At 46.5% G+C, this 25680-nt stretch overlaps 1 protein-coding gene across 4 annotated transcripts in view; it reads right to left on the bottom strand.

Annotated features, from left to right (window-relative positions):
• LOC309601822 (glutamine--fructose-6-phosphate aminotransferase [isomerizing] 1) overlaps window positions 1–25680 on the bottom strand; it is a 142051-nt gene that overhangs the window by 102091 nt on the left and 14280 nt on the right. For 2 of the 4 annotated variants that reach the window (XM_082334987.1, XM_082334981.1), the window contains exons 3-9: window positions 13451–13569; window positions 11273–11381; window positions 10819–10965; window positions 8926–9068; window positions 3480–3601; window positions 1915–1996; window positions 278–410 (exon numbers count right to left, since the gene is read on the bottom strand). In XM_082334987.1, coding sequence (XP_082191113.1) covers window positions 278–410; window positions 1915–1996; window positions 3480–3601; window positions 8926–9068; window positions 10819–10965; window positions 11273–11381; window positions 13451–13569 — 855 coding nt within the window. Of the gene's footprint in view, window positions 1–277; window positions 411–1914; window positions 1997–3479; window positions 3602–8925; window positions 9069–10818; window positions 10966–11272; window positions 11382–13450; window positions 13593–25680 lie in introns of all 4 variants that reach the window. The other 2 variants (XM_082334982.1, XM_082334983.1) reach the window with 2 other exon arrangements.

Genomic DNA, 25680 nt, shown 5'->3' with positions numbered 1-25680 from the left:
TGTAGGACTCAAACCAAACGGTTGTCTGTTTTCCTGCCTTTCCACAGAGTTCACTACAGCCTAGCCACATAGAAATCTCTTTGTCATCATTTCTTTCGAACAGTGATCTCCTAAGCTACTAAAAGATCACTTTATCCACTCCTGTGGGCAAGCAAGTCTCTTAAAAGAAGATAAACACCAACTGTTTTACTGTAGGAGCAGGGAATATAGGAACAAAACACCTCTGCTTTTTTTTAGCTCCGCGGAAGTAGATTATGCCACTGTCGGAGACACTCACGGATGAGGCAGTGCATGTCTTGCGAGTGCCGAGAATTATCTGGAATGGTGAAATTGCCGTCACAGATTGCCACCTGACTCTCCCCAAACGGCAAGGTGAAGTAACACAGCTTGTACAGCAAACAGCCAAGAGCCTACAGAGAGAGAACAGAGGAAAGGATTTTACAAACCGAAGCAAAGCAGGGAATGGTACAATCCAAATACCGCTGTAGATAACGGGGAACGTGCTTTAGCTTTTTCTACTATAGGGGTAATAAATGGTAAATAAATGGTAAATAAATAAATGGTAATCGTCATCCTTAATACATTTATTCTGACAAAGAAAAATCCAAACTGCTTCCAAGCTTAAGTTCAAACAACCTTTCAACCATTAAAAATATGTACCAGGGCGAGATAGGCAGCTGAGTCTGCGGGCTGCTAGGTTATATCACCCCTCCATCTATTTCCCTGCTGCTTTTGACAGCAAGAACCACCACTTATTTCAAAAGAAAATACAAGTTTTGCACAAAGGGCTAATTATGAAACACTCCCACCAGCTCAGAGGGGAGAGGGGGAAACATTTCCTAATCCTAAGCAACTCATCATCAGCTTTTATCCTTTGTCATAGGATTTCACAATTAAATTGCACTCTAGTTTAAAATAACCTCGATGAGACTTAGGGAAAGGGAGGTTACAAGCAGGACAAGCCGGAGTCGAGGCCCCGCCGCGCACACCACCGCGTGCTCGCTTGCCAAGGCTCAGTGGGCCACTGGAAGACAATTCCTTCCACGCCAGGAAGCGGGGAGCTGTCGGAGCCTTTCTTTGGGTCTCCGCCTTTCCACATTACCCGGGAAGGAGCGCAAATCCTAGGTTCTCCTCTGGCTGCCTTCGAGGCTCTGACAATCTTCTCACGCTGTCACAGCTGTGACCTTCCCTCTCTGGGTCTCTAACACCAAGGCGAGTGACCCGGCACCGGTACAGGGCCCGGGTCTACAAGCACATCCCATTTGCTGAATCGCCACTACACTACGAACAGCACAGACTTTTTTTTCACCTCCGTCCCAACGAAAGGGAAGCCCTCCACCCTCGATCAGGTCAGCCAGTAATGGATTACACCACAGTCGCATTTTGCTCTCAACGTGAAAAGCATGGCAAGATTGCACTGAGCGTTAGAAACGGCAGCGCAAAAGCTTGGTCTTTGGCCAGGCTTGACAACTCGGACCTGTGTTACACTGTCCAGATAAGCATACTATTGCTCCTGGGGGAAGGTCTATTTTCTCCGTTTTCTACTAAATTCTGACCAGGAACTTTGATTTCACATGCTTGCAACCAAACCCAGGCACATGAAGTCACAATACTCTGAATTTTCTGTTTTAACTCTTAAGATACGAAATCAGGTTTGCACTGTTCAACCCTGGCATTTCATACATCTCTAATTAAAACCACATGGGAGGTAGCATGCAAAGAAGCATGCGTGTTTTATCCACGAGCCACCCTGCTCAGCAGTAACTCATCAGAAACGTCAAGCAGAGGAACTCTGTATTCAGAAATTGTCCAGTCTCTTACGGAAACTAGGTTAGCCCCAGCCAGAAAGTTGCCCCATCATTATGGTAACGAAAGCAGTCTGGTTGTATGATGTTAAGTGGTTTTTATACGTACCCATATGTCTGCTTTTGTAGTAATAAGTTTGCCACTATAGAGGTTGACCATTTCTGGTGCTCTATAGGATAACGTAGTGTACCTGTAGCAGAAAGATCTATCGGTGAGGTTGAAACGGATATCAGATGCATTTTCACAATGTCACACTTCCAAATAATTCAAAATTCACTCTTTCCGCATTCATTTTAGGGAACGGGATACTAAAGACGACAATCTATTGGAAAAATCTTTTAATGACATCATCTGCTACATACCTCTAACAATAAAATATTAACCACTGCAAACTGCCTTGTGAAACCACAGCAGTAACCACGATCCTTTCTAAAGCAAGCAATTTACTCACAAAACTGTACAGCCATTTTAAGAACCAGGACAGAAATATTCAAGGAGTCAGGGTATTAACAAGGTCAGTAGTCAAATGTCCTCTGCAATGTCCTCACTGCTGGGGCTTTGGCCAACTGTATTACAAAGATTGTAGCCGGATACGTGGCTCCTAATAAACAGGCTTCCATACCAGGGCTCCTGCTCAGAGTCACTGTCAGCAAGGGAAAGGTTCTTTCGTATCTCAAACTATAGCTAAAGTCTGCCTCATTTTAACAAATCACTACAAGCAGAAAAGCTGGAAACTGCGCCATGGTTTAAGAGACGCTTATGATAAGATTTCTTATCAGTAGGTCTGTAATTTCTGCCGCGGCACTTCGCACGCTATTTACCTTGATCACAAGAAAGCACTGCTAACGGCAAAGTTTTTGCAGACTTGTTAATAAGTGTACAAATAGGGCATTCCAAAGGGACTGCAAAGCAGCCTAGGAGCGCTCCAAAGACTTCAGTCAAACAAGTCCAGGAAATCCACTCAGGTGTAATTGAATCCCAACAAAAAGGAGGCATCTGCACACACTTCTAGCATGCTGTTTTCTAGCCAGAATATTGTATTAACAGGACCGCAAAGTCTCCAGCAGCGATGTTGTTGAAACTAAACCAAGACCAAGGACCTGGAGGCTGCTCCGCTCCTCGTCTAAGTCCTACTGAACTGCCAGCTAAGTTCCCTTTGTAAAAGCATCAAGGTGCACCTAGTTGCTACCACTATAGCTGGTCGTGCGTGGGGCAAGAGGAGCCAGATTAAACACCTCAAGGTCCTCACGTTTTCTCTGAAGAGATGAGGAGTTAGGCCATGCATTCCCTTAGTCACTGCAAGGATTTATGAGGAGCAGCTCATGGAGGACAGGGATTTTGTCATCTGCTGTACAGCAGCTCAAAGGAGCAAGGATAGATGAGGGACAGCGGCAGACTGACCCCATACATAACAGAACACGTCACTACCTCATCAAGGTGGGCAACTTCTCTGCATTAGTACGCTCAGTCCTTCAGGTCCAAAGCAATTACATCGAGCTCAACTTATTGTTTCACCTTCCCCCAGGCGCTTGTTTACCTGCAGCATCCACTTCTGTGCAGCAGCATCCAATCTGCTGCAACAGGCCTGAGTAAAATTTAGTCCCAGTACAAGAAAAATATTGCCCTTCAAATACAAACTATGTCCGAGTTGAAAAGGAAAAAATAACACTTACTTTTTGATCTCCTCCTCCACCGCATTCACCCCTTCTGTTTGAGGGTTCTGGAATTTGTTAGTAGCACTTCCAAAGTCACACAGGACATAGTGGCCACGATCGTGCAGCAGGATGTTTTCAACCTACGAGCATCACAGACAAATACAGAATCACTCAAGACAAAAAAAAAAAAAAAAAAAGTGTTTTCTTTAGATGAGCCAGGGTTTTCAGTGCCTGAAGACATATCAGACATGTCTGACATAAAAGCATAACATGACAGCAAAGAAAATATGCATCACATCTCTGTCACATCTCCTAAAATAGAAGTCAAATGATGGAAGCGTAGTTGTAACACTGCCTTCCATCCTGCCACCGCTCCTTTCTCCTTTTGCAAGCACATCACCTTGCCTCTATAAGACTACTACGTGCTTCGGGACAAGAACTGTGTCCCGGTGTCTTTAGTGCTCAACTTCCCCGAGCTCCTGTGCCCCCCAGTCTGGCATCTGACTTTGGGACAGCTAATCCAAGCTGTCCACAGCTTTATAAGGGGCCGTACCCCCTGGCTGTCTATTGGGGCGGAGAGGAGGCCAACGGATGACAGCACACACCCTTCCATACGGTATAAAATTATAGTTCCGTTCTTTGCCTGTCACTTCGGGTCTCATTCAAAACAAACCTCAGCTTATGCTCACGTTGTAGTTGCTTGCTATCGGAATGTGCTGGGTACCCCACATTCCCTGAACAGTGGTTATATCGGCAGAGGTTCCCCCAGGCTGCTGAGAAGATGACCCCTTTCTTTCAAATATTATTTGGTAGCTTGAATCAGATAACTGAAACAAATGCTGAAACAAACACCTGGGATAGGTGGAAAAAAGTATAAAATCAGCAAAGTCACTGCCTTTCCCCTAAATACTCAGACTTAATCATGCATTAACAAAAATCCAGCTTGCATCCACCTAAGAAAGCTGTCTAAATGTTACGACACTGATGTAAGATGGGGAAAAACCTGGGTTCAGTTCTTTGCTTTGGCAAAGCATCCCTGCATTCCAGTTCCTCAGCTGTACACTGGCATTAACGGCATGTTCTCTCAAGGGAACACACACAATTTTTTATGTATTTATCTTCAATCAATGTCAAATGCTCAGATACAAAGCAAGATAAAACATACTGCTCATGTATTTCAAAAAAATCACCACATAGTGTTAGCGAGCAAAACTTTTTGGAAGTAGGCCTCCCCATCAAGGATGATCTTTACAAGAAGAAAAAAGGAGGAGTCAGCATTTCAAGGATCAGAAAATGCAGCCAAATCAGAGCAGCTGAGGGGGAAACGCTGGCTTGAAACCAAGGGTTAAACACCACCCCTTCCCCCCTCTGCTATCCATCTGCTTTGAATAAAGCGTTGCACACAGATGTTCTCCCTAGCAGATCAACGCTGACAGCGTTATTCCCTATTCCCTGCAAATACTCGCCAAACATTTCCAGGAGAGTCCTTCCACTTTATCTGGCTGAGAACTCTGAGGTGACTTCTCACTGAAACATCCTGCGAGTTTTGTAAAACATCAGCATGGGACTATCCAGCTTCTCCAGTAACTTCCAGAAAAAGAAAAAAAAAAAACCAAACCAAAAATACAGCAAAACAAAGTACCTGAATTACTGCTACTGACTGCCAGGCCAGAGAAAACCATCTTTTAAAAAGAGCACGGAGGTACCTTCTTCCAAACACTCAGAGAGCTGCAATCCAGTTTTCAGCACTGCTGAGCACTTACAACTCCAGCTGCAGCCTTTGACGTGCCCAACACTTAAAGTCAGATTTAGACCCCAAACAAAAATCTTTAAAGGAAGCTATGAGTTGCCTTCAGCTTTGTTAGTTACAGAATGTCGCTGGCTTCTGTCTCTACTCTCCGAAACAAATGCCTTTCTTTGCTAAAACCAGAAGTCAAGTCGTAAAAACAGTACACGCACACAGGCTGGCGAGGGATAAGGAATAAGGCTTTCTTTAACTAGCAAAATCAACGCACGTTATCCTCTCGTGAGAGCAACGGCTTCTAAGGCCGGTACTTCTAAGTTCAGGCAGCGATTTGGGTGGGGTGCACGACCAAGGTACGCTTTCTGACTGCTTTCCAGCGCCTTCAGGTCTCTCTAGAGATGTTTCAACTTCCCTTCCTCCCCTGGCACCACTCACTATTTGCTTCTGAAAGCTTGCTTGGTATTTCATAGCAAAGAAATGAATGCAACGTGACATCTAAGAGCACTAACTGATTTTGGCACAGGCATATTCTTAACACGGTCGATACAAGGGTTTACCATTAGAGGACTGAACAATTTTACGTATCACACACTGAACACAGATCCGTCCAAACAAATTCCAGGCGAAGGCTTGTTGGTGGCATCAGGGCAGGACTTGGCATTACAAAGAAGGGCGATGGAAGAAGGCACAGAGATAACAGCACAGCGTGACTGTCTTATCACGCCACAGAGAAGTGCAACACCGGGAAGCTAAGATGAAAACAGAAGAAACTAAATCCTTAACATGAGAGCACAACCTTCTGGTTATTTCAGAAAGTAGGGAAAGGAAAGGAGAAAGACGGGAAAGGAAAGGAGAAAGACGTTTTGATCAGCAGCATCCTCTAGGTTGCCTGACACAGTATTTTGGTGTATCCTGCTGCGTGTCTACTACAAGAAAATTCAGCCACTCATCTGCAAGCCAGTCATCTACTGCTGGAACCAGATGGGTCCAGACTAGCAGAAGCATCACAGGCAGAAGTGGGAGACCTCTCACTGCAGAGAGCTCTGAGCTGTAGAAATCAAAGTTGGCTCTAAGCTGGTGCTTTGAACAACACGCGTTATAGGATGCAAGACTGGAAAGACAAGGTTAAACATAAAACCAGTGATGCAAACAACTGCCACTAGGTATAGGGTAGTTGTGTAAGTCGTTATCATCAGCCCTCCCTCCACCTCACCAAACCCTGCTCCTCTGGGATCTGACAGTCACAGTTTCTCTGCACACATTCCAACTTAGAAGCAGACTTCACAGCCAGGGTAACAAAACAGAGAGCCATAAGAAGGTTCAGCCGTTTGTTCTTCGCTGTTAAAAGGCCTAACCTAAAGATACGGGAAGTGTTCTTACTCCAGAGAGGAGAACAAAAATAAACTTTTTAGGGAATGCCCTGCAGCAGCAATGGCCTACGAACCCTCAGGCTGAGGAAGGTATCTGCAAGAACAAGCAAAGGTAGCCACGCAAGGCAAGCCGACTGCCCGTAGGCTTACGCCGCCTCTACGGGGGCCCTAACTACGGCAGAGGCAGCACAGGAGGGGCTCCCTAATTTTTAGGAAAAAGCAGCAGCAATATATGCCTGTTTTTGTGGCAGTCAATCAAAGCACATGAAAATAAACACCACGCCTTGGACAGCACACCTCACGCAGCTGTAAGCGCACAGGGACAGACTGACACAGCATCTGAGAGTTAACCATCAGATCAGGAAGGAAAACCTTAGCAAACACACAGAGGGGATGACATACTATCTTTTTCGTGGCCTTTATCCGCAGCGAGATGTCCAGATGTCCACTTTTGCCTATAGGCACGCTGCTTAAAGGTGCTGTTGTCCCCAGCTGTGGGTCACTTCCCACCAACTGGACACTGTGCCAACAGGAGGTTGTTCTGCTTCAGGCAAAGCCTGTTGGATTAACTCAAAATCACAGCCACAGGCTGCTGAAACTAATCCAGCTGCGCTGGTCTGAAAGGGCTTACAGGCTATTCACACCATCCCTTCTGCTGGCAGAGCTCTGTGGGCAGGAACCTCCAGTGTCAGAGCAACATCAAAGAGCTGGAAGGCAAAAAAAGCCTCCGATCTCCACGCAGCTGTCTGCAAAGTCAACATCTGCCCGCTCTTCAACAGGGTTGTGTTCACCCCAACAAAACACCTACCCAACGGATGCCTTTCCCTACACTCAGGACTCGTACAAAACTTTTCTGGCCCTTCATCTCTCTTGGAATTGCAGCTCCCCCTTGGCATTATTAAATTTGAGCTTAAATAAAGCCCAAACATACCTAAATCATTCATTCTGTGTTAGTACTTAGGATCCCCCATTGTGACTGGAGCTCCAGAGGTCATCACGACAGAAATAATATAATATTCAAGTGGGAAGCACGTCTCAAAGTAGAGAAAAGCCAACACTCTGAGCTTGGGCACAGCTTACCGACCAGGAGCCAGGCCTTGCAAAAACCTTACTGACCTAAGCACGCAGCAGTGGGCTGGACATCAGGCCGTAACAGCCCATTTCAACTGCAACTCAGTGTAGAAAGTAACGCTCAAGATCAACTCACTAATCCATCACAGATGTCCCAGAATTTATTCACATGCCACACAATGAGTTTGTTCTTTATTAAAAAACCCCAGGGATTCGCCAAAAAGGTAACAGCAGGGGTTAATATCAACTGTAGAGGTTCCAGTTCCTAAGCCTCATCCTCTCACACCAGTCTTCCTTGCCTATGCCTATACAAACGCCTGCAAGATGCCCTCAGACCTTAACAGCTCTAAATCCAGGCCTCAAGTTTATAAGACTCCACCCGTCTCGCTCTAGAAAAAGCAGATGTCAGACTTGTTTCATATATTCAAACTGACTGAGCAGTGGGGTCACAATCATTTGAAACATGCTCAAGCATACCAAACCCTGAAGATTTTTTCCCCACTGCGCTACCTGGCTCTGGTTGGCACACACGGCATCTTTTGCTCCTATAAAAAAAAATGGCCAGCAGCACAAAACAAACATCTGTTGAGGGCTCTGAAAACAGAACCTGACCCACAAAGCACATCTGAATTTCAAATGTACACAGGAGCCTCCTTCTTGGCTGAATATATTATTCAGCATTTTACGAGCTAGTTGAGAGGAAAGGGAACGTCTTTTTGATTGCTTGTTTGATTATAGGCATGGGATTTTCAAAAGCTCTCCCTGCTGGCCCAGCTCTATTCCCAGCTAAGCACAGAGAGTTTTACAATGCACTTTCATGGTCAACAGAGAGTTAGAGGCCAGTTTCAAAAGCTTCTAACGACTCCTGCCCCAAGGCCAACATCTCTGGAGGGATCCTGTTAACGTGGGTCTAGGAGACACATTTACAGCATGCTTTTTGTGAACTACCTTATAACGTCAGTAGTGTTTCAGGTGGTAGGAAGTCACCGTGAATAATTCATCAGATACATTCTGGCACATCTGTGCAAAACAGAATTATTCACAAACATTTGTGTTTAAGTAGATCTATAGATGGTAAACATATGGTAAGCAGCAACGAGAGGCCCATTTCTTTTTTTATCTTCCAATAGAGAGAAGTATTTATGCCCACTTTTCCTCATTACTAACAACAGAAACACAGTACTGGTATTCAAAGCCCGTCTGCCACGGCGTAGGCAGCAAACAGACACGGTAAGGAGGATGCACACTCCCTGCTCTATTACTGGAGTCCACAGCTCACCTTCAAATCCCTGTGGATTATTGGTGTTTTACACTGATGCAACCTGGCTACGGCTTCGCAGGTGTCGCAGAAGATCTGCAGGACCTCATGCTCCGTGAACCCCGTCTGCAGGCGTTGGTTCATGAGGTTCACCACTTGGCCTCCTGAGGAGAAACACACACCAAGAATCAGAGAAAGTACGGAAAATAAGGTCTGGCCTGGTCTAAGCCCCAGCCCTACCAGACATACCTTGTCTGGTCAGCTCCCCATCACACTCTGCCTGCACAGGCTTCTTGTACACAACAAGTTCACGAGTTCAAATTCAAAATTCACACCAAGCCTTCCCCAGAGGCTTTTTGCAATCTGCTTACACATCTTGTTTCGTTCTCATTTCCTCGCCTGAATCCCAGGGAGCTTTGTGTATCTGCCGGCAGGCGTTACATCTCATCTGGTCTTTGAGCAACGCCTCAAGAGCGCCAAGTTAGCTTCTAAGGCCCGCATTCACCTAGCTGTGCTAGCACTCAAATGTACTCTAAGCCACGCCTTTTTCTTTCTTCTTCAAAGTAAGACTTTTTTTGTCAGACTAGAGGAATAAAAGGCTGAATTTGGGGCACCCACAGCCCACAAAATACTTTGCCACATGTAAGCAAGAGGAAGAAGAAAGGGAGACACTCAAAAAACCCATACGCTACCAAGTGGCTTGGCTAAAGTCACAGACTGGCAACAACATTAAAAATCCATCTGTAACAAGGGCAACTCCAGGCAAACGAAAGCAAGTTTTCATGAACGAGTCCTGAATTCGCCTCAGCTTTGCGGTTTTGTTGCTGTCAAGGCCTTTTCAAAACAATCCACACAGAGGTTCCTTCCCCCTCAAAACACCCTATATACACACAGAAAAAACTCCTTTCTGAACCTTTGGCAAAGCAAAACTGTACCATTTCACATCACAAGTGTCGGAAAACTTTATTTTCATGGTATAAAAGAAAACCTCAGCTTAATAAATAGTACAGCTGTGAACATTTCACACTCAGAGCGAGTGCAGTTCTGCACACAGAGACACACTGATTTGGTCTGGAAGCTGTTTGACACAAAAGGAAAGTAACAAGGGAAAACCCAACGCATAACAGCAATTTCTGTGCTTCAGTCTGAACGCTGGAGACGGAGGCGGGCGGGCGCCGAGCAGAGCATCTGGCAAAAGCAAGCCACGGTAGAAACACCACCTTGCAGCTCTCCTCCTTTCAGGTGGAAGGAAACACCTTAGAAAGACGGATTTTACCCCATCAGCCCCAAATCTGGCACAGAGGGGAGGCTAACGCAGCTGGAGGGAGTGCATTCTGTATCGCTGTGGTTTGCGCTAGCCTCCACAGTGGGGTCTGCAACATGGAGCCGAGCATGGATTTACCAGCGCTGCCAACTCTCCTTGTGACGTTTAGGTTTAAGCTTTCGGAGAAGTTGCGTAATGATTCCTTCAGCAAAACTGCACATAAGGTTCTTCCTTTTACCAGCGAACAAACCCAACGCAAGTTAGTCAAGATTCCTGCAGGACAACGAAGCAGCAAAGAGGGCAGGGCAGAACAGAAAGCTGTACCGTACACGTTTAAAGGCATTTTAGCATCTAGTTGTTCTTGCTACAATGCACGTGGCTTCAGTTAAAAGCCGAACAGTCCCAAGAATACCTATTTCCATCAGTTGCCACCATCCAAAACAGCCAAGACTTCTGAAGTCACCTGGCCAAAACATTATTTTTGCTTAACGCTATTCCTGCAAGAGGCATTTGAGCACAGCACATGCGTCATTTTCCAAACACCACATCCTAGCCACAAGAGATCAAAGCTTTGTGACAGCTGGAAAAGACTGGAAGAGCCTGTCTGGCCAGAGACAGCCAAGCAAAAAGGTCAGAGGTAAAAGGAATACTTTTCCGCTTCACATTATCCATTTCAAGCTTCTTCCAGAACAATCTTAAGTCAGGCTGAAGTGGAAAAAGCTTGCAATATGACATGAAGAAGAATTTCATTCCACAGCCTGGCAGCTTTTGAGGAGCCACTTCTTGTGTGGACCAGCCTATGGAAAACAGCAACATATATTTAAGGGTTCTCCTTCACAACACGAAGGATCTAGGACCACCCTGGGCAGGGGCAAAGGTCCCATTCCCAGTCCCATTGAGAGGGTCAAGATAGCCTCACGAATCCTCCACTTCTCCACCCTTAGTTTTGGCTTTGCTTTGTTCAGAACGGTTCCTTGGTAGCCAAGGAAGGGCCAGGCCTAGGAACAGGTTGGGGTTTTCTAAAGGAAGATGTCGTGCAAGTTTCGTGTAAGCATTGAAAAGGGACAAATCTACCCACGAACAATACGTTGAGCCCACACTCACCTCGACAGAAGTCCATCAGTATCAGCACTTCCCACACGTCGCCGCTGCTCACTGAGTTTATACTGGAATCAATGTACCCAACAATGTTCTTGTGGCCAGATAGGTCCCGCTGTAAGATAAATAAATTCAAAGCATAAACCAGCCATAGAGAGTGAGCAACATTTTAATCTGGTTTCTCTACGCTGAACAGCTTTCCTAGCTCTTCCCCTACATAGGCACAAGCTTCTGTCACTTTGGATTAATCGTCGTTCAAAACCTGAACAAACCTGAGGTCTGTCTCTCCCTGTTTTCCTTCCAGAAGGATTTGAGACAAACAGCAGAGAAACAGCCAACCTGATGAACTAACTTGTCCAGGGAGCGGTCCAGATTTTTGCATGTTCCCTTAGACGGCCCAGGCCAAGCTGCGTGGAGCTGCTCCTCCTTTACACAGCAGGGAGAACAAGGCAGATGTTTTGGGGTGGCCATGCACAGTACACGCTGTGCTTACTTTTCTTATCTCCTTCCACTCTTCTGCTGGCAGACAGTATCTCAAATCTTCGCATGCTCAAAAAAACCCACTAAGGTAGTAAAATAAATTTTAACCTTGCTTTTAGAAGTACTTTATTTTAAGTAACTCAATGGATTAAAGCACCAGTTCTCATATCAATGACTTATCCGTGACACACGCTAAACCTGCAGGGAAAAGTCATTTCTTTGGGACTGCCAGCTTCACACACACTCCCCGGTGGGACAGCCAGTCCAGTCTGATGTTCAGCTTCACCAGTGAAACAAACCAAGACTCTGCTGGCCACATTCCCTGTAATGCTGTAGGGTTGCAAGAAGCGCAGTTAAGTTTAAAATACTTCTTTACTGCACAAAAGCTAGGAAAGAAGAAAATATTTTGTTTTAGTGACATTCTGGTTCTTCAGGACAAAGATCGGTGCTTATGATAAGACTGGTAGAGGAGCAAGCAGACCTGCTGAGCAAGGGTACTTCTCGCCCTCACTTTCCAGGTTAGCCATGCATTTCAAAGAGGCACCAAAGATACAGAGACAATGGAAAGCACCAGCAAGTAAAATCCAAGTAAACCAGCTTTGTGAGCACAGCTAACACCTTTGATGTCAGATCTAATCGCAACTTTTCCCATGTAGCATTAGCTACGGCGATGACAAAGCATGCCCAAAAGCTTCAGTGCGCTATCGCACAAACTCCAGAAGTTAACTTTAAAAGGTATTAACCTAATTAAAAGCTACTTCAAAAACACACCCAGAATTGCTACAGGTAAGAGCTTCTGCTATGAAGATCATTTACCCCAAACCTAAACCTTGTGTTTTAAGTTAGCGGAATAAGGATTTTATATTTCCTTCACCACATCACAGTTCCCCTAAATGTTCATCAATATCTTTGAATACAACTTCAAAAGCGGCACTTTCCGTGTTTACCAGGCTCCAAACAAGACTAAGCAAACCTATTTGGATCATCTCAATTTTCCCTTTGTTTAGAGATGCTAAGTTTAAAACAGCTATTAAAACCAGCTATCATATAACTCCTTGTCGCCAATAATCTAGAGAAACATCCCAGTGCTTATTACAAACACTTCCTTGCTTCAAAAGCCCAGGCAGTAACTACCCCACAAACACTGGTTTAATCTACCAACCTCACCAAGACGGAGACAGCCTTCATCCCCACACAAAAAGTTAGAAGTTGTTGTGATACAAATTCATCTCAGGATGGAGGTCTTCCGTTCACACACTGATTTGAGTTCAGAGACAGTTAGATCGGAATCATCAGCCTTTTCTGATGAAGTCTAAAAGGCTTAAGACTTAAGCCCTGAAGACTGTTAGACTTTGAAGTTAACACCCCAACCATGCTCACCTCTTCAGCTCTTCCCTTTCCCATTAAGTCATGGGCTTGACATAGGAGGTTTTTCCTCTCCTCATTTTCCTGATATTCCCTCTGCTTTTTCAGCTCCCCTGTTTTTCTCGTCCACTGAAACTATTTACATTTTAAACAATTCAATACAAGATTTTCACATAGTCGCATGACTCCAGGAGTTAGGTCTTTCCAAAAGACAGACGGTTTTGCTAAGAAAACCCACAGTTTGCGACACGATGCTACGCAGATCACAGGCAGAAGATGACCAGGCTCTCGCACCATTCCACTCCCAGTCTGGGGCCCCAAGACAAAGTGGTGACTTACCATGATTTGGATTTCTCTTTTGCAGACTTGCAAGTCATACTCGTTATTGACGTACATCCGCTTCAGGGCACATTTCATCCCATTGTTAGTCCTCACAAGAAACACTATCGCAAATCCACCTGCGGAAGACACAAAAATCATCCTATTCATTAACAAAGACACCTCTGGGTCCTCGCTTCCGACCCCGTCCCTGCCTCCACCTGCCTCCAGAGCACAGTCAGCAGAGGGAGGGCACTCAGCAGCTACCAACAGAGCCGCCGTGGGAGCGCCCCTTACCCGTGCTTCGCTCCAGAGCTTCCCGCTCTGCCCAGACAGTTATTTCTGGGAACTGAAAGGAATCCAAGGGGGCAAATCTTCAGTTAATGGAAGCAAAGTTAACATTTAACATCTCCGTAAAAACAAGCAATTACACCGGCTACTCGTCCTGCCAGACAGTCCTTCACTGCTCGATGAGTTCCCACTATGAAGAAGAAAGCTGAAGTACAAACAGCAACGTTGCCTTGGACAGAAATCAGAGCTACAGATCATCCGCTGAATTACTAAAGGCCTCAACTTAAAAGGCTTCCCAACTTTTGAAGCGTCTGAGTTACGTTACAAAGCTGATTTGTGCAAGCAGAAGAAACCCATCTCGCACACATGGTTTGATGTTAGTGCTTTTAAAAAAGGACAGGAGAACAAGGGAAAAAACAACCCACGCACAATTCATTTTGTGGTCATCGCTATTAGTGAAGGCAGGACTCCCAGGACATACTTGACTTGTTTGGGATGAAAGCCTTTCATCTCTGTTCGCAATGCATCGAAATATAGGGGTTTTACATTTGTAGCCCTGGACAGAAATAGGAAGCCGATTGAGGATGGAGGTATATAGGCATCAAAGTTCCGCACCTGGCTCCCAGAGGTCAGAATGAATCAGAACAGAGCCTCACGCGGATCCCAGTAGCCAAGACGTGCCGCACAACGGCGAAGAGGGAAGCACGACGACATTGTCGACACCACAACCTAACAGCACTTCATTTGCGCTCCGTCACCTTATATCACAGCACGTATCTCTTTTATGCTTAAGGATTTCTACAGAATCAGCTCAATAGCAAGTTATGCTTCGGTGCCGCCGTAGCCTTCAGAAGCCGCACAAGGCCAAGAGCTGCAGTTACACACCATAAAAAGCTAGTCACATCCCCAAGAATTCTCATTTTAAAAGCTGGAGCCCTTTGGTGAATCCCGTTCTTTACAAGCTGCCAGAAACCACCAGATCAACAACACATATACAGTTACATCTGACACGTTTGTACATAATTATTACTAATGGTTATTTGGCACTTAAATGAGTTCCTCCCCATCATGTAAAACGTGACAAGTAAGGAAGCCACATTTGGGTAAAATTTAATGTTAAAATAGGCTGCCTTTGACAACTCCAGTCTTGCAACAACTGGTGCTTACAAGCTGTTAACAAATCAAACCCCACAGCCAAAAGGCCCACTGAAGCTTTTACTAAAACTGGGATTTATTTTTACTAAGAAAAGACTGAAAAAGAGCAAATGATCAGAAAACACTGCTGTATTCAAAGTATAACCCTCCCCATTTGTTATCAAACAGCTTTTATGGCACTCATTACAGCCCATCTTCCAGAACAACCACAGAAGAGTTACCTATGCAAATAACACGCCTGTCAGCACCAGAGCTGTTAAACAAAAAATATCTCTTAGCATGCAAAACCCTTAGTTTTACACATCGTAGTTTGTGTAGGAACTAGACCAGGTTTTCCAAGGAAGCCCCACTGACTTTTAAAAGCACAACTAACGGGAAGCAGCCGGAGAGAAGCTGCAAAAGGTGCAACAGAAAGAGGGGGGGGGGGGGGGGGGGGGGAGAGAAGAAGAGGGGAAAAAAGTGTAAAGACTTCATTTAAAGGTCTTAAAAACTATAATCCGGCTGCAAAATGGATATTCGAATTCGGAAAAATGGGACATGGCCCTGGGATACAGCAAGCTATACAGCTGCTGCTCACTCCTGCCAGAGAGGGTTTTAAAACCCTTGTAGTTCTGAGGGGCCTCATCTCTTCATAGCGCTCAAATTCAGACACCAAAATAACCCCGACTCTCTCCCTTAAGCCGCTTCAAGTCGAGGATCTCAAATTACAAGTCATTTTTAAGAACTCCTAAACCCACAGCAGTAGCCGTATTGTGCTACCCTAGTCACATTTGTCTCATTTCTGGAGAGCGAGTCTGCACACCCCGCTGTGCTATCTTTAGCCCAAAGGACGTCTATGCTGGAAAAAGGCAAGACAGCGCTCTACTGATTTTTCCCCCGCTCTTATAACCCACAACGGAGCCAGTAAGAAATAAGGGAGCCATGGCCAGCACCCCTTCCCCAATCCCTACTTTCTTAACACGTTATGCTTTTTAAAATCATTGGAGAGATCAGGTTTGGACTTATTTTTTTAAATTTCTGTACAGTATTTCCACAGACCACCGATAAAATCTAGAGAAAACATTAAACAAATTTAAAAACAATGTTCTTACAGAGTCTCAGTCATCATCGAAACGTTTTGGGAATCACAAGACTGACCTCCCCCCCAACGCGAAAGCCCGAAGTCGCCCATCAGCGGCCCCCCTCCTTCGGAGGGCGCAGCCCCTCCCGCCAGGCCCGGAGGCCAGCGGGACACCCTCTCTCTGTACAGCACTACGCTAGCAGAAAGAAACGTGAGCTGAGCAGCAAAAATAGACCAATTAAACTTTATTTAAAAAAAAAAAAAAAAAAGGCAGATCCACTAAATTCAAGGACCTCCTCCTTCTAAATCTTTGCTTCAGCTGACGGGGGACCAGCACCTCTCCAGGCCAAGTGCTGGTGTCTCAGCAGCAGCGTTTTGGGCAAGGCACCTTTCCTCCGGTCCGCGTCCTATGCTAATTAACAGAGTCACTCCTGGAGCATCCTCGCCAGAGCACGTACATCATGCTATTTCGCTTACAAGCCACCAGGGCCAACGGGCAAAGAACACTACAGTCCATGCAACGGAGAACATAGCTAAACCAACCCGAGAGCTCAAAGGAAAGAGAAATTTAGAATCTAAAAAACAAAATAAAAATTAAGTAAGTTACTGCTTTCTGATACAGGACTGCAACATCAACACGTAGGGACCTGACAGAAATACGGCCCAGAGCATCTTCCAAACGAAGCAGCGAGAGACAAATACGTCAGGTGGAGCCGCCTCCAAGGAAGAAGCGGCCCGCAACACTCGCCGAGTTGTCACGGTACTCCTACAAGTCATCGGAAAAATCACATCCTCGCGTCCCTCTCTCCCTTACCTTTAACTCCTGCAAACTTCAGCTGACGACACCACACATGGAAGCTGTGCAAAATCATTTAACTTATTTTGTCTGCAAATACACCTAGCAATTTGGTTACTTTATTATTAAACTCCCACTGACGGCAGATTAAAGCATGACAATTTTGCTACTAGTAAAAGCAGCATGCTTCTCTCCAGAGAAAACAAGTATTGATTTAATCAGGGTACATACAGCACTTTTTACACAGCAATCTAGAGAAAGCGTCTTTGCCATCAGAGAAGCAGAATTTGATGATCCACATCCATTCGACAGAGGGTGCAAAGTTTTACTTTCTAAACAACCAATGCGTCACCTGGTCTGATTGCCGCACTTAAAACGGACCATGATATTCCTTCCAAACTACAGTTTACTGAGCCCAGGCTTTGACTGTACCCAGGATTTAGTCCAGAAAGGCACAACACAATCAAGAACGTCTAACTTCCCTCAGGCAGTCATTCCACATTTAAATCGGAAAAGGTGTGAGAAATACCACCCTCATTCGAACCTCTCTGCGTTTGTTAGGCCCTGCGCTGCTAATCGGCTTCAGCACTGGCAGTCCTGCCCGCAGAGACGGGGGCTGCCAAAGGCTCAGTCAAAGAGCAGGAGGCTGCGGGAAGGGGTAGGGACAGAGCCCCAGGACCAGCGGCTTCTTGCCACGCTCCTCGCACACACACACCGCTCTCCAAATACAACATCAGGGTCCATTCGCAGGACACACGGGCCGGTTTTAACAATACCAAGAACCTACACCCGCAAACTGGCTACCAAAGGAAGCAGCAGGTGCACGGACAGGGCAGAGAAGTCAGGCCACCAGCTTTCACGCGTCGCACACTTATTTACAGAGACGGGGCTTGATCACATCCACGTGCCAGAGCTACAGCAGGAACCCTGCTCCTTCCAGGAGTGTTGGGGCTGCAGGGCTCTCCCGGCCCAGGTCACAGCTATAGGTGTACCCGCTGACAGGTTTCTCATGCAACACATGCACCAACCGCTGTATAGCTGAACGTCTGGAAAGGGCAGGGATGCCTTTAGCGGTCTGTACCTTGACCTGGAGAGATTTCCTTGTGCACAAGAGATGATTTTGGAGCTTTGGTCTGTCCTTCACCTCCCAAGTCCCTCGCACGTTTATCACCGACTGCTCACGAACCCCATCCCGCCAAGGAAAACGACACTCGCCCGGAACTGTTGCATTGCAAAAAAGGTTAGCAGTAACGCCACGCCATCGTTTTAAGGTTAGGGATTAAGGCGTACAAGCAGGTTACTAGCTAATACACTTGGAGTATTTTGAAGCACTTGAAACCTTTCTATTGGCAACTGTGGCCAATACTTCAGGTTCACGCTAAAAGAGCGGCTCCAGAAGGGCCTGTACTCCTACAGCTAGCTCAAAAACAGCGACTTTGTGGGTAAGCAGCAGACAGAAAATCCAGCTCACGTTTTTCAGCAAGGTATGACAGAAGGAGGACCCAAGGGATGGCTGAAGTTTTCACTGAAGACAGCCCAGAACAGCGATGCTGTTCAGCACAGCCCAGGAGGGGACCAAGCTATCAAGCACCTGGACCGCAGCCGACGCTGCCTAACAAAGACTTTCCAATGAGTTTAAGCGTTTTCTTTCACCTACCGCGCAGCATCACGCAGCAGGAGAGGGACCTGTTTGCAGAAGCTGATGGGTGCCTTCTCCTACGGGTCGCAGTGGTAAGGACGGGCGCTGCCCAGCCCCGGCTGTCTGCCCGGTCACCGCCGCGCTCAACAAGCAGGTTTTGCTCGGACAAGTCGCCCGGCACTCATTTGAACTCTGATGGTTTTTCACGGCATCATGCTGAAATTAATACACTCACTTTAGCTTTTAACTATCTTGCTAACAGCTGCTCCCCGCTGGTTAACCCTTCCTCCTTGCACACAACCATCTACGACATTACCACCGCCTCAGCCTCAAGGACTACTTTCGGCTTCCAGAGCCTCAGACCACAACCAATTTCTCCCTCCTTCCTCCAATCCAACCCCCAACTCTGCTAAATCTGGGCGAAGTTGAAAGGAAACAGATCAAAGACAAATTGACAAGCAATTATCATGAAGCACTGCCAGATGCACATTACAGGACCATTTATTTCTATTTTCAGTGCACGGCAAGCAGGACAACCCTTCCAAGGGCCAGCGATTGCCAGCCCTGATGCACGCCGCCAGCTCCCACACAGCAGACAGACACGCTGGGAGCTGGGTAGCTGCAAGCCAGCCGAGGCCAGCTCAAGCGCCGGCGCTGCCTCAAGCGAAGCCGATGGCTGTGGCCCACGCGCCGGGGAGGGCGGGCCGCACACGAGGCAGAGCTGAGCGGCAAAGTAACCCAGGCGCCAGGATCACCCTCCTGCCTTTGCCGGTACGGCCGTTTTTCCAGTACACATATGGAAAGCAAACGGCAAGAGACCAGTCCAGGCTTCAGATGCAATAGAGCAAACACATCCAGAGACTCCGCAGGCACCAGAAGGGAGAGACGCAAGAACTAAGCCCGAGGGTCAGCTCAGAGGCCGCTTCTCTTGTCCCCTGCGTTCATAAGCACGTGCCTGCCATTCAGAGCTCCGAAGGAAAGGCAACTCTTTTCCCATACAAGCTAAAATACCGCTTTCATTCTACGACATAAAAAGATATTTATAGGCTCATCCCTAAGGCACATTAACACTGTTGAACAGGTAGCGCGCAGTCGGGACCGTGGTCACCATCAGCTTCGAGCCGACAACAGCCATCGGTCTCTCGGGAAACATCGCTGCCTTTTGCACACAGGCCTGCATCTACCTCTACAGCAGCATGGGAACGTGGCTGTCTTGCTACACGCTTCTGGCCTGACTGTTGTTCTTGCTAACTGGTTTTAGGACAAACTCAAAAGAAAAAAAAAAAAAAGGGAAGTTCCGATTATCTCCAGTCAATACAGATGCCAGAGCAATTTTCCATGCAGGTTTGTGTCACTGTACTGGCCAGTTTCCAGCGCTGGTAGTTGTATTTTCAGCCCTTCTGTAATTTCAGCAGGATGCAGAACTCTTCACAGCCAGGCAGGCACTTCTAAGCTAGGTAAAACCAGCCGCACAAAGCCGCACGTGATCCCCTCCCTTAGCTCCTCGCAAGGTAAGAAGATAGCCCTCTGCTGCATTTAAGTGCTTCACGTGTACTGCAAGCCTGGAATCCTCTTGCAACCAGCAACGCCGATCCGCAAACAAGCACAAGATGCTGCTTCCAAGCAAGTTGCCCTAACTAACGAGCGGGGAAGTTTACAGAGAAATGGGTTGCTCCTTCCATCACCCTTTTGTGACAAGCTCTTCCAGAGCTGCCTGTCGCCGGTGAACACATAAATTAGCCAAGCTCCGTAAGCGCTGGCACAGCAGACGAACTGTACGCCAAACACCGCAGGCCTTACCCTCGAGGGACACAACTGCCCTCCGGCACAGCCTAGGCCCACCTTGTCCTTCTGGGACGGCACCATCGGTGGCGATGGTGGGGAAACCATCGGCAACAGCTTGCCCCGAGAACCCCCTTCCTACCGACACGATGACTGTATCGTCACACACCATCACTTACTCAGCCGTTTGAGCTGCGTTTCAGTTCTGCTCCAGATCTGCAAACACACCCTATCAGATAACATTGAAACAGCAGAGAAGAAAACAAGGTATTACTGCAGGCAGGTTTTGTGCCTGCCAGACAACAGGTCCCCACAACAAGCCTGGTTTGTTCATGCTGAGCCAAAATAAAGCAAATTCAACCGCAGCCAGACAGCGTTTGAAGCACCAACTCAACAGAGCACTTCACCCGAGTTAATCATAGCCCAGACGAGGACTGGCTGGACTCTGCCTGCACGCAAAAAGGGAAGCGGGGCAGATTTCACAGGATCCGCAGGACCAAAGGCCTCTTCACAAGCCATTAGCGTTCCCAAAACACACTGCATTTTCTGCGTTACCCCGCTATGCCAATCCACCACCCTCGGCAAGGGACGGCAGGTATAGAAATAGCTTCATCCCAACACCATTAGGCAGAACACCTCCTTTTAAAAACCACGCTGAAAGTACCTCCCAGAGACGCTAAATGCTGTTTGCGCAGGAACGAACGAGACACGTGGCACGATGCTCTCCCAGCTGCATGTTTGAGCTCCGCAATAACAGCTACAAAAACATCTTTATCGCATGGATGTGTCTTCCCTCTGCAGACATTTTCAAGTTGTGTCTTTGATCACATCCCTCATTTTTTTTTCCAAGGCTATGTCAGATAACCCGAAAGCAGCTAGGTTTGAGGAGGAAGAACCGCACCTCTTTTCAGTTAAGTTAGTCAAATCTTTGGGCTTGAAAGAGCCAATTATCAAATCATCAATTCCCACTTTAAAAAAAAAAAGAAAAATCACTGCTTCACTTTGGATTTTCTCCATCACCCTTCTACAAACAAATTAACAATATCTGGAATTACAATAGTTCCTGATAAACGTTCTGGATGCCACTAAAAACTTTATTCTTCAGGGGTGAAATTCTTCTCTGAGCTGGACAAACAACACATGTGGTTTTCCACTGAACTGTTTCCAGCTTTCTGTGTTTTAGCTCTATCTCATCCACCTCCAAGCTCTGCGTGCAAGACAGCCCACCGCGCTTTAGTGCTGAAGCTGAGGGGGACAGCCAAGTGCTTTTCCGATGTCCCCGACAACTGCCCTAGGAATATTTAACCTCCAGGGACAGCCAGCAAGGCGTTTTAAGCTCCGGTTGTGCTAGCAGGCACTTAAAATTAAGTGCTTTGCTGAACCAGGCACAAATCCTCATTTGCACAATCCAAACACTTAGAGATTCTTATCCATCAAGAATTATGTCATGTTTTGCCTTATCTCACAAGCCAGAAGAACTTCCTTAGCATTTACTTGCTTAAGTAGAAGGGGCAGGCTCATTCAGATTTTTTTAATCTTCCCCCCCCCAAGCCAGGATGCTGTAACCCAGTTACAGGAAAGCCACACCGCCTCCCTTGCGCAGGGTGTTTGCAGCTCACCATTCCCAACACTTATTTTTCCCGCAGTCATAGTCACAACCAGCTGACACACAGACACTGCACATCACCCACTACTGGACATCATCACTTGGCAACACCAGAACCATTTTTTCTCTCTGCTGCTGTACTGAGAAAGCCATCCTGCACCTCTGACGCCTCTCTCTAGGTGGCATAACATGCAGCCATTTAACAACAAAAAAAGTTTTTCCCTAGCTGTGGATCCATAATATACACAATTCTTGACCATCAAGCACCAAAATATTGGGGCATCTTTTCCGGGGATAGAGATGGCTTCGGCAAACCTCAACGTTGGAATCACTTACCCTTCACCACAAAGAAAAAAGGCCAAGAAAAACACTTTGGGCCAAGTTAAGCAATACAATCATCTGTAATTATTTTAGTCAATGTCCAAGTTCCGCTAACGTTAGCATCAAGCTCTGCAAGCCCATCAGGGAAAAGCACTCAGATGTGCCAGTGCTTCTCTCCTGCAGCTCTTAGTGCCAGTTCTCCACAAAGGTGGAAGAATAACCCGGTCTCAGTTCTCCCCACCAAGGATGAAGATGGCCAAGTGACTCATCTGTAGAGCAGGGAAAAAACACCAAGGTGCCCTGGGATTCTCTCCTCAGACCACAACGGGGCTGCTGAGCTGCAGAGACCTTCAGAAAAACTTCCCCCTGCTGCTGGAAAGCATTACTGCGCATGACAACACGAGTCTCGCTGCCCCGAGGAGACGCGCCCAGCAGCTCCCGTAAAAAGCACCACACTTGGTCCCAAGAACACGGCGATAACTGGAAGGAAAGCAAAGGGCAACAGCGCCTTACTGATCATGTCTCATGTGTGACGATCTTGTGTCACCCTCCACACAGCCAAATATTTGCGGGTTAATTTTTATATGGGCTTTTTATTTTAAGTATAGTTCCACTAGTCAACTATGATGGGCATTAGGATTATAGTGCTATTTTTGCCGGTATTAATCTGTGCTAATATATTCTTTCTGCTGTCTTTTATTCCACTCTTCCGTTGCCCAGCAGGAGGGTATCACGGCAGCATACCTGCGAAAAAACGTATGATTTCAAACCCCATTTTTCCCCTTTTAATGCAACTTCTCCATCACTTCTGAGCTCTTTGTTTCCAGGGCGGGATATTTCACCCCAAAGTAAGTTTTCTGTGCCAATATTACCCCTTTTTATTACCAAATGTGCCCAGAAACTGGGATTTGTATTGTGAAGTGTTCTGCTTTGATACATAACAAGGAATTGGAATGGCCAGGAACACTGCACATTTTTTCTGCTTTATGAAGCATCTACAACACCCTTAAAGTTAGACCGAGATGTCAGCGTTAACACCTTTAAAGAAAAAATACAACTCCCTCAATAATTTTTTTTAAAGTGGTTCGAGGTTTAATTAAGAAGCCACAGTAATGAGGCAGACTTTGCATTAGGGCTGTAACACCCGAGATCACAGCTATATCAAAGCAAGTAAAGACAACACTGGTACAATCTAGGATTTGCTGAGTTCAACCCGGAACATTATCTCTGCTTCCACTTCCTTGAGATGGAAATTGTCAGAAACACAAGCAATTTGCAAATAAATCCTCTGTTCTTTAAGTCATGGTCTTCAAGAGGATGCTACTAGGGTAGGAAAACCTGCAATTAACAAAAAAGGCAAAAAATTAAGAACCTGACCAAAGAACACATGGGTCAGTGTGACACCACACTGCCCATAGCAGCAGTATGAAGCAAAGGCCCTGCTTACACAGCTCACGTCCCTGAGCTCTGCCTTGCAGACACGAGCTCTGCAGGCTGTCTCCAGAAAGCAAGTTTGTGCTGGAAGGGCACCTTCAGGTGTCCAACCAGGGAAAGTCCAGAAAAGACGCCTCAAACCGCAGCATCTCACCGTAAGAGAGAGGAGCAAGTCGACCTAGCAGGATGGGACCGAAGGTTCACCCAGAAACCCCTCTCATTACATTTTCAGTATGGCACAACATATTACCAACAGGAAGAAACATTTTTAGAGGTTTCCCAGTATGGTCAGGTATCACAAAGGGCCCTGACTGTTGCCAAGAATCCAGTCTTAAAAGCGAACATTAGATTTGTTACTCACAAGCTGGCTTTGGTCTGGTGAAAGATTAATTGCTGATGCAGTCAAACAGCATTTCCTACACCCTCTGCTTTTTCAGAAGGCAGTAGGAGGTAGTCTGCTACTATAAAGCCTGCGGGCAAAGGGGCACTTCAGTTTTCCCCAAGCAAAGACACCAGACTCACTGCAGTTAAACAGATGACTGCAGGATCACTAGCGTGGCCTCCGGTATTTTCTTACTTTTTCATGGTCGTCTCCACCTAAGCAGCATCCAAAAAGGTGAGCGCTTTGGGGCTTCAAACTTCTCTTTCCCTCCAGTGGTTTTATAGCTTTATGACTAACATACAAAGTCTGCATAAAAAAAAAAAAAAAAGAGGATTTTATTCTTGCCCCAGTGGAGTCAAATGCAGGTAGGTCGAGGAGGACAAGATTAACGGACAGAGGAAGGCTTTCTCCGGCCTCATTTCACCCTCTCCAAATGACAACAGGATGCTGGTGAGCAGCACAGGACTGTCTCACTGAAAAAGCGTGGCCCTGTGTCACCGTGTCACTGTCTGGCACAGGATTTCACCTGACTCAGCCTCTCGCTTATAGGCAGGACTGACAACGCCCGCAGTCCCTCCTGACGCGTCTGTCTGGCCTGTTCTTTAACTACCCTCTCACCCTCCACGTGCTCTCAAGCGGCGTGTTCCCGGGGTGCTGCTGCCCTCACCATCAGGAGGTCTCACCAAACTCTCCATTGACTTGATTTCAACCCCAGATTCTTACCCTACACGCCACAGACATCGACAAGCTCCTGCCAGTCTTTTCTCCGCAACCTCCTGCACAGCTGGAGGTATGCTAGCCAGGGTGTCTCTTCCAGATTACCCAGCACAAAAAGGCTAAAAAGACTTGAAGCAGTGGTGGTTGTATTAACGTTCTCCTTTGTGTTTGTATTTTGTTGTTTTATTACCACATATTGGAGTGTTGTTCATCATGACACTTGGGGTTTGGGATTTAATTAATGCCTATGACTCACTCTCCCACCCAATTCCATAATCCCCTGGTTACATTAGAGTATTTACATGTTATTTTATACCTATATAAGCAAAGATTGCTCACCCTCAAGTTGCACGCACAGAAAACGCCTAGCCTATCCTAAAGGCATAGGCTTGCATCGTGTTCCTAGAGTACGTGGACATAATTGGTGTTTGTTTTTCACGATCCAGGCTACAAAATTAGGATTTTCTTTACCTAGGCTAAGCTGTGTCGACAGCTTGCAAGCTCGAGCACAAAGTAGTGACAGGGTGTGCTCAGCCACCAGCTGAAACACAACAGGCTCACGCACAGAAACCCACAGCTCTAAGTGCGACTTGAACGACTTTCTGAAGGTGGCAATGAGAACCGAGAGGCGAAACGCAGGACGCTGCACAGACAACAGAACAAGCAGTGGGCTCTGCGGAACCGAAAGCCCGAATGTGGATCTCCTGGTCTTACTACACCCAAGTTCCTCTAACCGCAAGCAGTGTGCGTGTTTGTGTGTTATAAACCAGAGTCCAGTTCTGAACAAGAACAAAACAAAACCCCTTATCCCCTGCCAACAAACTCTCCAGCTGAGAGCAGCAGATAATAATGCTAAACTAAACAGGTCTACTCTCGGCCGAGATTTTCTACCTCAAAGGAAGTAACAAGCTTTACTTAGTTGGTTTTTGTTTTGGTTTAAGTCACTTGACTTATGCTAAAGCATAACAGTGCCAAGTTTAAGGGACTACTTCAGTCTAAAAGGCCTGCCCCAGCATCGCCTCGAGTAGCATTTGGAGCAAGCTATGAAGATGAACTCTACAGATCGGG

The sequence above is a fragment of the Platalea leucorodia genome (assembly GCF_965183815.1).
Source record: "Platalea leucorodia genome assembly, chromosome: W".
Classification (NCBI taxonomy): Eukaryota; Metazoa; Chordata; class Aves; order Pelecaniformes; family Threskiornithidae; genus Platalea; species Platalea leucorodia.
Note: the sequence above shows the minus strand (reverse complement) of the source record. Positions and strands in the feature narration are given on the sequence as shown.